Source organism: Mustelus asterias, chromosome 2 (genome assembly GCF_964213995.1).
Source record: "Mustelus asterias chromosome 2, sMusAst1.hap1.1, whole genome shotgun sequence".
Lineage (NCBI taxonomy): Eukaryota > Metazoa > Chordata > Chondrichthyes > Carcharhiniformes > Triakidae > Mustelus > Mustelus asterias.
The window spans coordinates 119,355,924-119,369,165 of NC_135802.1; the positions used below are offsets into that span (position 1 = coordinate 119,355,924).

At 44.3% G+C, this 13,242-nt stretch overlaps 1 protein-coding gene across 5 annotated transcripts in view; it reads left to right on the forward strand.

The window, feature by feature from the left end:
- The first annotated feature begins 349 nt into the window (after positions 1–349).
- LOC144510701 (inactive ubiquitin thioesterase OTULINL-like) overlaps positions 350–13,242 on the forward strand; it is a 104,154-nt gene continuing 91,261 nt past the window's right edge. For 4 of the 5 annotated variants that reach the window (XM_078240423.1, XM_078240433.1, XM_078240441.1 and 1 more), the window contains exon 1: positions 350–429. In XM_078240423.1, coding sequence (XP_078096549.1) covers positions 384–429 — 46 coding nt within the window. In that variant the 5' untranslated portion in view covers positions 350–383. The remainder of the gene's footprint in view (positions 430–13,242) is intronic. The other variant, XM_078240451.1, reaches the window with a different exon arrangement.

The following is a 13,242-nucleotide window of genomic DNA, read 5'->3' on the forward strand; positions in this document are numbered from 1 at the left end:
TTTGCTGTAGTTCCTATCTCACTGCCTGCTTTGCTGTAGTTCCTATCTCACTGCCTGTTTGCTGGAGTTCCTATCTCACTGCCTGTTTGCTGGAGTTCCTATCTCACTGCCTGTTTGCTGTAGTTCCTATCTCACTGCCTGTTTTGCTGTAGTTCCTATCTCACTGCCTGTTTTGCTGTCGTTCCTATCTCACTGCCTGTTTTGCTGGAGTTCCTGTCTCAATTAAGTCCAGCTGTCACTCAGGCCGTTGGCTAATCCGTCACCATTCTGATTCTAATTGGTTGACCGCTGTCGCTCTCCCTGAGCTGATTGGCTGACTGAGCTGTCCATCAAGACACGGTAGTAGCTGCTCAAAGTGAAAGCTGCGGGAGCGGAGCGTCAGGATGGCAACTCTCGTCTCCAGTCAGACCATCAACTCCACTGCTTCAGGTAAATCTCACATCTTAGAGAAGGAGTGCAGTGTGAGTTTATTCACCCTTGCGAGCTTTCGCCTGGCTGTGTGAAAGAGGAAGATTCCGTAACCTCTGTGTGTCTGGTTTGAAGGGGAACACGCTTCTCTTGTGCATTGCTGCTTTGGGGTTTGTTGCTTGTATGCAAATGTACTTCATATTGTCCCAGAGCGTGGCTGCTGCCGGTTTGTGGTGGCTGTTGTATTGGGTAAGCAAATGGGGTGTAAGGATTAAGAATTAAGATTCAGTGAGGTGGTTACGAGGAGAGAAAAGTATCCAGTGAATGGAAGTAATCCAGGAATGTACGAGTATGTGGTTGGGTAGCAATTCATCAGCAAACATGACCTTTTATTTCTTGGGAATTTTATAGTTTATTCAAAGGAGCTCAGCCAAATATTTTAGCACCATTTAGAGCCTTAAAGTCATTGCCTCTTCTCATGTTTCTAAATGATCTTACGCTTTATTTTCTTGCTGAGTTTCTTTCCCTCTCATTCAGTTGTTGACCGTTTATGGTTTTACAGATGTCCTAAGTCGTTGATTGTGGACATGATCCCTACAACCTCAGTAACTTCAAACTCATTGCTCCCCTGGATCTGATCTCTTAAACAAACCAAGAGGACACAAATCAGATACCAGAAATGTTGGAGAATGCAAGATTTAGTGAGAGGGAAGACTGAGGGAGATCAGTATTTGTGGAGAAATGGTGCTGGGAAAATTGATGGGATTGAAGGCAGATAAATCCCCAGGGCCTGATAATCTACATCCCAGAGTAGTTAAGGAAGTGGCTCTAGAAATAGTGAATGCATTGGTGGTCATCTTCCAGGACTCTATAGACTTTGGAACAGTCCCTGCAGATTGGAGGGTAGCTAATGTCACTCCAATATGCAAAAAGGGAGGTAGAGAGAAAACAGGGAATTATAGACCAGTAAGCCTAACATTGGTCGTGGGGAAAATTTGTGAATCCATTATCAAGGACTTTATAGCAGAGCATTTAGACAGCAGTGGCAGGATCAGACAGAGTCAGCATGGATTTATGAAGGGAAGATCATGCTTGACAAATCTGTTGAAATTCTTTGAAGATGTAACTAGTAGAGTTGACAAGCGGGAGCCAGTCGATGTGCGCCTTGGTGAGGCCATACCTAGAATATTGTGTGCAGTTTTGGTCTCCTTTCCTGAGGAAGGATGGTCTTGCTCTCGAGGGAGTGCAGCGAAGGTTTACTAGGCTGATTCCAGGGATGGTGGGACTGATGTATGAGGAGAGATTGACTAGGTTAGGATTGTTTTCGCTGGAGTTCAAGGTGGCACAGTGGTTAGCACTGCTGCCTCACAGCACCAGGGACCTGGGTTCGATTCCCAGCTTGGGCCACTGTCTGTGTGGAATCTGCACGTCTCCCTGTGTCTGCATGGGTTTCCTCCGGGTGTTTCGGTTTCCTCCCACAGTCCAAAAGACATGCTGGTTAAGTGCATTGGCCATGCTAAATTCTCCCTCAGTGTACCCGAACAGGCGCCAGAGTGTGGCGACGAGGGGATTTTCACAGTAACTTCACTGAAGTGTTTAATGTAAGCCTATTTGTGACAACAATAAATAAACTTTGAGGGGGGATCTCATAGAGACTTGTAAAATTCTAACAGGACTAGACAGGGTAGATGCAGGGAGGATGTTCCCGATGGTTTAGGAGTCCAAAACCAGGGCTCACAGTCTGAGGATTCAGGGTAGACCATTTAGGATGGAGGTGAGGAGACATTTCTTCTCCCAAAGAATGTTGGGCCTGTGGAATTCATTACCACAGGAAGTAGTTGATGCCAAAACATTGAATGTATTCAAGAGAGAGCTAGATATAGCACTTGGAGCGAATGGGATCTAAGGTTATGGGGAGAAAGCAGGATTAGGCTTTTGAGTTGGACGATCAGCCACGATCATAATGAATGGCACAGCAGGCTCAAAGGGCCAAATGGCCTCCTCCTGCTCCTATCTTCTATGTTTCTCTGGTGTCTTCCTATTCAGTTGGAAATAAACTGTTCCATGGCTGACTTCCCCTTTCTACATTCTGTTAATTTGAGCTTATCCAAAACTCTGCTGCCCACGTCCTTAGCTGTACCTTGACCCATTCATATAGCATAGTTTGCATCGACTTTGATTTTTTTAAAAATGCTTTTTGCTAGCTTTTGCCACCTTATTGTCCAGAGAGGCAATTGGATGGATCTCCCTTTCCACTGTGTGAGGTCAACACAAATGTGCAGTGAATTGTTTGCTTTTGGTACTGGAACCACACCTGAACACCAATTTATAGGTTTAATTAAAGGTGCGATTACTCACTGATGTAGCATTGACTCTATTTGTCACTTCAGCTGCTGTAAAAGTGGGTGTGGAACTTTGCTTGGGATGAAGAAGCACACTGGTTTGGCATCTGGTCTCAGTGTGATGTGATGGGATGTTTTCAACTTCCCATGACCTCAAAATAAATTTAGAAATTCTGTGCTCCATTCTTTTGCTTTGTCTTGGCTTTCCAACTCATCTAATTCATAGATGGGCCTTAGGTCTGCGTGAGTTTTGCTGCTTGATCATGAACGTGTTTGGTTTTACACCACGTGCAAAGTTTCTGTGATATCTCTTACTTTGTAGTGAAGAGTGGTGTTCAATTGTCCTTTGACCTTGAGCTGAATGTCTCTGGACCATGGAGTGGTATGGTCAATGACTGAAAGAACTGGAACTCCTGTTCCATTGTCTAAATTGAAGTTTGTTTTATGTCTGTTGATAATAATGTCTGAGCTCCAGAAGTTCACATTAGATCCTATAATGTCTCCCAAGATGGCCCTTCATTGACTTTCAATTTCTTGACTGCTATGTACTTTAAATAGTTTCTCAAATTTCTGAGTTAGGAGTTCTTTGCTGTGGCCTCTTCTTTTACAGGAATAGCACTCGCATTATTGATGGGATACTCTTCGTGCCACATCAAGAACATTGAGTAATGGTGGATACTGTGTCTTCTTCACTCTTGCCTCATTTTTTGAGTGGATGCACTGTTACCTGTGTCCTACAAGCTGTGCTGTGCTTGTAATATTTTGATGAGGAAATGCCAGCGTTGGACTGGGGTAAACACAGTAAGAGTTTTAACAACACCAGGTTAAAGTCCAACAGATTTATTTGGTAGCAAATGTCATTAGCTTTCGGAGTGCTGCTCCTTCGTCAGATGGAATGGATATCTGCTCTCAAACAGGGCATACAGAGACACAAAATCAAGTTACAGAATACTGATTAGAATGCGAATCTTTACAGCTAATCAGGTCTTAAAGATACAGACAATGTGAGTGGAGGGAGCATTAGGCACAGGTTAAAGAAATGTGTATTGTCTCCAGACAGGACAGCCAGTGAGATTCTGCAAGTCCAAGGCAAGCTGTGGGCGTTACTGATAGTGTGACATGAACCCTAGATCCCGATTTAGGCCGTCTTCATGTGTGCGGAAATTGGCAATCAGTTTCTGCTCAGCGACCCTGCGGTGTCGTGTGTCATGAAAGCCCCTTGGAGAACGCTTACCCGAAGATCAGAGGCTGAATGCCCGTGACCGCTGAAGTACTCCCCCACAGGAAGAGAACAGTCTTGCCTCGTGATTGTCGAGTGGTGTTCATTCATCCGTTGTTGTAGCATCTGAATGGTTTCCCCAATGTACCATGCCTTGATACATCCTTACCTGCAGCGTATCAGGTTGACAACGTTGGCCGGGTTGCAAGAGTAGGTACCGTGTTCTCACGTGAGATGATGGCATCCATGTCGATGATCCGGCACATCTTGCAGCGATTGCTGTGGCAGGGTTGTGTGGTGTCGTGATCACTGTTCTCCTGAAGGCTGGGTAGCTTGCTGCGGACAATGGTCTGTTTGAGGTTGTGCGGTTGTTTGAAGGCAAGAAGTGGGGGTGTGGGGATGGCCTTGGCGAGATGTTCGTCTTCATCAACGACATGTTGAAGGCTCTGGAGGAGATGCCGTAGCTTCTCCGCTCTGGGGAAGCACTGGACGACGAAGGGTACTCTGTCCACCATGTCCCGTGTTTGTCTTCTGAGGAGGTCGGTGCGGTTTTTCGCTGTGGCGCGTCGGAACTGTCGATCAATGAGTCGAGCGCCATATCCTGTTCCTATGAGGGCATCTTTCAGCGTCTGGAGGTGTCTGTTGCGATCCTCCTCATCCGAGCAGATCCTGTGTATACGGAGGGCTTGTCTGTAGGGGATGGCTTCTTAAACGTGTTTAGGGTGGAAGCTGGAGAAGTGGAGCATCGTGAGGTTATCCGTGGGCTTGCGGTACAGTGAGGTGCTGAGGTGACCGTCCTTAATGGAGATGCGTGTGTTCAAGAATGCAACCGATTCCGGAGAGTAGTCCATGGTGAGCCTGATGGTGGGATGGAAATTGTTGATGTCATCATATAGTTGTTTCAGTGATTGTTCACCATGACTCCAAAGGAAGAAAATGTCATCGATGTATCTAGTGTATAGCATCGGTTGAAGGTCCTGTGCGGTGAAGAAGTCTTGTTCGAACCTGTGCATGAAGATGTTGGCATATTGAGGTGCGAATTTGGTCCCCATGGCTGTTCGTTGTGTCTAGATGAAGAACTGTTTGTTGAAGGTGAAGACATTGTGGTCCAGGATGAAGTGGATGAGTTGTAAAATTGCATCTGGAAACTGGCAGTTGTCGGCGTTGAGTACTGAGGCCGTTGCAGCAATGCCATCATTGTGGGAGATGCTGGTGTAGAGTGCCGAGACATCCATTGTGACGAGGAGTGCTCCTGGTTCAACTGCTCCATGTGTGTTGAGTTCCTGTAGGAAGTCCATAGTGTCGCGACAAAAGCTGGGGGTTCTTTGTACAATGGGTTTCAGGATGCCCTCGACATAGCCGGAGAGGTTCTCGCACAGGGTCCCATTGCCCGATACGATGGGACGGCCGGGTGTGTTTGCCTTGTGCATCTTCGGGAGGCAGTAGAGATCTCCAACGCGGGAAGTACGTGGGATGAGAGCACGGAGGGTGCTCTGAAGGTCCGGATCAAAGGTCGTGATCAGAGTGTTGAGTTGACGGGTGTGTTCTTTGGTCGGATCTGTGGGTAACTGTCTGTCGTGTTCCTCGTTGTTCAGTTGTTGGTACACTTCTTTGCAGTAATCCGTTCTGTTCAGTATGACGATGGCCCCTCCTTTGTCTGCTGGTTTGATGACAATGTTGCGGTTGGTCTTGAGAGCATGGATGGCGTTGCGTTGTGCTTGGGTGATGTTCGGGGCTGTCTTGTGAGTGCGGCTGATGAATTTGGTGTTGACGCACCTCCTGATGGCTTGGGCATACATGTCAAGTCAAGGGCAGCGGCCTTCTGGAGGAGTCCAATTCGACTCTTTCCTCTTCGGTTGCACTGCGGATCTCTCTGTCGGCTGTTCCGATTCATTGGCTGTCTCATTCTGTTCACTGTTGGCCTCTTGGGATTTCTAATCAGTATTCTGTAACTTGATTTTGTGTCTCTGTAGGCCTTGTTTGAGAGCAGATATCCACTCCATCTGACGAAGGAGCAGCGCTCCGAAAGCTAATGACATTTGCTGCCAAATAAACCTGTTGGACTTGTAATATTTTGCCATAAAACCCCACTATCACCTCGAATAAATACATGGTTTTGCTTTCTTGCTTCTGCCAGCTTTGTTAACTGCACAGCCTTTGATAGCATTAAATTCTCCCTCCACTGAAGAAAATATGATAAAAGTCACCTCTAAAACTCCTACAACAATGTGATTCTATATTCACAACTGACAATGTAATAACCTTGTCAGGGCCAGTCTTCCAGTGTCACACTGCTTTATTGAACATAAAGAAAAAGCTGTGCCCACAGCTTACACCAACACAAGTCCTAAGCTCCAGACCTATAATACTAGGTCCAGGCTGTGAGAGTGGGTTTTATAGTCCTGCTGCTCATTTCTCATTGGGTGGGATCCCGTTTCCTTAATAAGGAAACTCATACTCCGCAAAGCCCATGGGGAGATCTGTTGATGATTCCCCGTGTCCTCATGACCACTTAAACAATCAGTATAAATCCAAGTAAATGGTCTCCCACCTTTGGATACGCCTCGTGAACTTCACCTTTTTCTGTGCTTGTGTTCCTTCTAAGGGTAAAATATGTATCAAAACCTTTTATAACATTTTAATATGTTGCTATTTCTTCATTGTATGATCATTGTCATCTGCAATAATGCTTTGGCGTCGGGAATGTTGCTTGCCAGCCTTCTCTGCTAGTCTCAAAGCAATTCTTTACTTGACTACAATGCCAATTCTACCACTTCCCGGTTTGATCCGGGCTTTCCACGTCAAGATTTTCTCTATGACTTTTCTTTACTTTGAATTTTGTTGGCATTTCTTCCCATGAATGTCCCTTTTTTGCAGTCATTTTGATTGCGGCTTTTTTTTCAGTCACTGAGTAGTTTACTGGGTGCTTTACTGTTGCCCTTGTCTGTTATCATCATTATGGGTCATAGCTCCAATTTACCTTGATTCAGATTGATAGAGATTGCTGGCAGAAAGGCTGCTGGTAAACTTTTTATTAAACACTCTTCTAACTATAGACAAGACTCGGCATGAAGTCTCACGCAGACCTACATCTTAAAATGTTCTGTTGTCATGTGATGTTACATCACTGGTGTAGACTGTCTATTAGCATATTTAACATTAACCCTTCACAGTCACCACATCCTCAGGTTAAGAACTAATTACCTGCCGACGTTAGAGAGGCAATGCCAAAGATGTCTGAAGCTGTCACAGGAAGTGGTCACTGAAATATCTGGGATTGTACAGCAAGGCCTCCAACCATGTGGATTTGGTGGAAACCCCATACCAGTTTCTCCCGATGGTGGTGCTCAGTGTTTTCTTTCGGCAGTGGTGATTTCCAGGGCTCTTTGGAAGACTTGTGGCATCACACAGGTGCATAAAGGAGGTGACCAGTGCTCTCTTCCATCATGTGAATGAATTCATCAATTCACTGATGAGGACAGTCATTTGGCAAGGGCATTGGGCTTCACCGCCATCACTGGTTTTTCTAGACTGAAAGGGGGTCATCAACTGCCCCATGGTCATTAGGGTTCCCTGCAACCAGCCAGCGATATTTGTGAATCACAACGTCTTTCACTCTTTGAACCCCCAATTGATCTGCCACCACAGACAAAAAATTGTGCATGTCTGTGCTTGTTTCCTATGGAGCTCTCGTAACTCAAGCTTTTTGAGGCCCCAATCCAGATTGAGGGGTGGATCCTGGGTGACAAGGGATGTCCCCTCAATATCTGGCTGGTGACACCTATGAAGCATCCCCAAGATGCAGTGGAACATCTGTTTCACACGTACATTTATCAGCCTACCGTGATTGAGAAGTTAGATCCTGCACCCGTTATAAGATCATGAGTTCCATTATTTCCGGAAGCGCATACTATACTACGGGAATAGGGCCTGGGTGGAATTGTGGTAGGTGCAGACTCGATAGGCCAAATGGCCTCCTTCTGCACTGTAGGGATTCTATGGTTCCCGTTGAGAGTATTCTTAGACCATCTCCTTGAAAGGCCAGCTGAACCCGCATGTATATCCATGTCCCACAGACTGGTGAGTGCAAAATTGGACAATAACATGAACATTCACTAACAGCTGAATGTAGAGACCCATGTGGTTTCCTTCACAATGAAGCAAATAACCCTAACTCTTCTAAAGCCATCAGTGCATGCCAACCATGAGGGCTGCCAGATAGTCTTGGGTAGTCCCAAGAAATGATGATGATGCACACAAGAATAAAATGAAAACAATATAATGTGCAATTAACATGTGACAAATTGAACTTTCTTCCCACAATCATGCCACCTTTGTGCTCTCATAAGGTATTAAGTTTTCTTTTATGCCCATTATATCTTGACGCAGCTCCAATAGTAGAAATTGAGGTTAAGTAGCCTGCTGAATGAGCTGCCCATATCCTTTGATGACCACGGTAGGAATCTCTGGAGGTCTGAGGTCTTGAGAACTATTGGCAGTCAGCCTCACTTAGGACAAAGGGTGACAGGCCTGGGTCTCAGCTCTCCCATCGTAAAATTGTGGAGATGTTCAGGTGGTCGAGAGTCCAGTGGGAAGATCAGCTGATGAATTTTATGGACCCCCATCTACAAATCTGTCAAAAGAGAAATGTAAAATTCTGTCCACATTATGTGAAATGTTCTTGCATCCACCTAAAAGCAAATTGGTACCATGGCGTGATTTAATATGCATATACCTTCATTTCTAGATGACTGTCTTCTCTCCTAATATGTATTCTATGCTACCTTGATGTACTGTAATCAGTGAACCATAGAACATGAAAACCTTATGACACAGAAAGAGGCCATTCAGCCCATTGTGTGTCGGCCAAAAAAGACAAAAAGAAACTAACCGCTCATTTTAATCCAACTTTCCGGCACTTGGTCCATGGCATAGCACGTTACAGCACTTCAGGTGTAGATCCAGGATCTGAACCTAGTGTTTGTTTGGCGTGCATGATTGAGGGACTTGGAAATGGACGCAATAAGCTGTGACTGGCTCCTTCCTGGCCCATTAATCAGTAAGAAGTCTCACAACACCAGGTTAAAGTCCAACAGGTTTATTTGGTAGCAAATACCATGAGCTTTCGGAGCGCTGCTCCTTCGTCAGATGGAGTGGAAATGTGCTCTCAAACAGTGCACAGAGACACAAAATCAAGTTACAGAATACTGAACTTCTTACTGTGTTCACCCCAGTCCAACGCTGGCATCTCCACATCAATTAACTAGTAGCCAGAGAGACTCAGAGCTGCCGAGGTGGGGGAAGAGGTTGGGTGCCGAATGAGTGGGAGGGCATTCCATAAACACTAATGGCTGCTGTGGAGCTGCCTCAGGGAACTGCAGTATTAAATACATGAAATCAGCTCAATAAAATGCTGCAAACTGTCACCCGACAGCTGACATCATTCCTCAAATTTCTTCTTTTATTTAAGTTTGGACATTTTATTTCACCCTGGATGGAGTTTGTAGTGAAAATGTGAAGGCCGATTGGCCCGCCCATCAACCGTAAAAGTGGACAGGCCACATAAAATCCCTGACAATTGGCCCCTAAATGGGTTTAATTGCCTATTAAATTGTTAGCGGGTGCACTTTTGTGTCCTGTGCCTGTTGGCGGTAATGTCGATCACAAGCGTAATGATGTCAGGATGCACCTGACATTTTCTCACATAATTCTGGGTTGGGTGTGTGCCTGCACGTTTAACATAAAATTCTGGCCCAGGTAGAATTCAGCCTCAACCATCAATTCGGGCAGTGAACTCCAGATGCCCATCACCCTTTGAGTGGAAAAGGTTTTCCTCATGTCCCCTCTAATCCTTCTACAATCACCTTAAATCTATGCCCCCTGGTAATTGACCCCTCAGCTGGGGAAAACTGGTCTTTACTGTCTAGGCCTTGATAATTTTGTGCACCTCAACGAAGCCAAGAGCTAACTCATCCTGAATCAAAACATTAGTTCTGTTATGAGGGATGTAGATACCCTTTCCCTTTCCCTTTCCCTTTATTAGAGGGGTCAATAACCAGGGGACATAGATTTAAGGTAAGGAGCAGGGGATTTGTTGCAAAACTTATTCACCCAGAGGGTGGTGGGAATCTGGAACTCTATTTGTATCCAATATGCCACCTTCCCCTGTATCTCATGGGATTTCACTTTTCTGACCAGTCTATCATGTAGGACCTTGTCAAATGCTTTACTAAAATCCATGTCGACAATATCCACTACACTACCCTCATTAATCTTACTTCAAAAAATTCAATTAATCTAGTAGACACAATCTTTCCCTAACAAAATCATGCTGACCACCCCTGTTCAACCTGCACCTTTCTAAATAATTTATCCTGTCTCTCAGAATTGATTCCACTAATTTTCCCACGATTGAAATGAGACTGATCGGCCTACAGTTTTCAGGCCTATCCCTCACTTGCTTTTTAAATAATGGTGCAATGTTTGCAGACCTCGAATCCCCTGGTAACTTGCCTGTATCTAGTGAGGATTGAAAAATGATTCAACACAGCATCTGCTATTTCCTCCCTGGCTTCCTTTAACAGCCTGGGATATAATCTACCTGGGTTGCAATCCATCCAACCCTGGTGATTTCTCCACCTTCAAAGAGTCAGCCCCCCTAGTACTTACTCTCTCATTCTGCTCATTGTATCTAAAATTTTACACTCTTTCCCTTTAACTAGAATGTTCATATCCTTCCTCTTCTTAGTGAAGACAAAAGTACTCAATGAGAGTCCTGCCCAAAGTTACCATATACATCTCTGATAGGCCCTACCCTTTGCTTATTCTCTTGCTCTTAATATGCTGGTAAAACATCTTTGGGTTTCCTTTGATTTTACCTGCCAATATTCATATTTCTCTTTGCTTTCCTAATTTCCTTTTTTACTTCACCCTGCACTTTCTATACTTCCTGGGCTTTCTACAATATTAAACTTTTTGTGACTATCGTAAGTTTTCTTTTTCTGCTTTATCTTATGCTGTATACTTCTGGATAACCAGGGGCTCTAGATTTGGCAATACCTTTGTTTTTATTTGTGGGGACATGTCTACGCTTATGTGCCCATAGAATCTTGCTTTTGAATGCCTCCCACTGATATCCATTCTAGTAGCTGTATTCAGTTCCCTTCCACCAAATCACCTCTCAACTTTGCAAAATTTATCTTCTCCCAATTTAGAACTTTTACTCCCGTTCTATCTCTGTCTTTTCCCATAATGATGCTAAATCTAACTGTATTACGGTCACTGTCTCAAATTGTCCCGCATTGCTACAACATCCACTTGCCTAGCTTCATTTACTAAAACGAAATATAGAAATACACTCCCTTGAATTGCTTGCTGGTTAAAACATGAATGTAGTTGAAGAATTTTGTGCCCACTGTGCCCTTCACTCACACTGTTCGTATCCCACTTGATAGGGTATGTGAAGTCTCCAACTATTACTGCCCTATTGTTTTTGGGCTCAGGAATATTCCAACATATTTGCTCTCCTACTCCCTTCCACTATGTGGGGGTCTACAATACATTCCCAACAGTGCAGCTGACCCTTTTTTATTTATTTCTGAGCTCAAACCAGATGGCCTAATTTGATACTTCATTGAGTATATTGTTATATAAGCATCTTCCTATTTGAATGTATGTACTGATGTCTTTAGTGGGCATGCATATGTGCAAATGATGTCATCGGTAGCGAGGGCTTTTAGTTTTATCACGAGGGATCTGTGTAACTAGCTGCCTCCAGTTCTGAGTCCATGCTCTACTGTATTTTGATACTTTTATAAGTAAAGAAGATTGAATATCACAATACGTTTGACTACCTGTTTGTGGCCAGTTACCACAAATATTATCCCTCCTCACAGCTATAATTGATTCTTTAATCAATAATGCTGCACCTGACCTTTTTCAACCTCCTCTCTTAGGAATGTTGAGCTGCCGTTTTTGCTCCTCTTTAATCCAAGTTTGTGAAAAACTGATGGGATCCCAGGGGACTCCTGCATTACCTGCCTAGTTCTCTAGGACTGCCTGGTGGTTACCCATTTACTTTTCCAGCTCCAGCCTCCTAAGCTGCAGTGTGACCACCTTTCTGAACATGCTATCCACCTAGCTCTCACCTTGCAGATGTGCCACAGTGACTCCAGCTGCTGCTCATGTTCTGAAACCCAGAGCTCAGGTTCCTGCAGCTGGTGACAGTTCCTGCACATGTGATTATCTTGGACACCAGTGGCAACCATGACTTCCACATATTACAGGACGCGCGTTCCACACGACAGAGCTGTCCTGCCAACATTTCAATATATTTCCCTTATGTTAACTCTATTTTACTTCGCTTTACTTGTACTATTTTATTTTGCTTGGCCCTGACTTAACTTTACTTACCTACACTTGTGGTTCTTACTTAAATCTAGTAGTAGGAAATAGAGAGAGTTTTAAGTAAATTATGTTTGTGCATATTAGGAATAAGAGATGGCTTTAATTTTTAGCTTAATTAAAATTTCTGCAATTGTTTGCTAAAGAGACTTCCATTTTAGTTTTGCTTTAAAAATGCCTACATTTTAATGACATTTTACAGCCCTAAAGCAAACAGTATATAAAAAATGGTTGTTGCTTAGCAACAGAGGTCACAAGAGAACAGAAAGCAGTTTGAGGTTCATTTGATGATTATGTTGAGGTAAGGTGTAGGGAGCAATTTAAGTCTTTCTCTCGCAGGACATGAAGGGAAACTGCAGTGAGCAGGCCACAAAGTACAGAAAGGTCTCAAAACCAAGGAGAGGGACAGGAGGAACTTCCAAGAAGACCTAGTCAAAGAGAAAGAACAGGAACCTGGAAAAGATCATGCTAAGAGTAAAGAACAGAGGTTCAAAGTTAAAAGACAGGGCTGCAAGGCACAGACCTTAGATAATGTGGGTCTGCGAGAAGCTAGAGATACAAGGAGACCTAAAGTTGTTGACTACTTACAATGGGGCGTAAAGCAATGGTGTTCTGTTGGCATGTCTGGGTGTCGGAGATTGCATAGAAGGCAAAGTTTTTATGTATTTGGTAACCAGAGGAGAGGAACGTCGGAGGAAGAGGTTGAAACCCTGGAGGTGGTGAAGACATCAGACAGAAGGCGTGTTCTTCGAGAATGGAGATAGGAAGCCCTCTTTTTCGAGTTCCAGTGAGACCTGTTGGTTCACAGTGAGAGGAATTGATGAAAAATCCATAAGTTGTGTGAGGGGTATCTGACCACAGGTCGGTGAT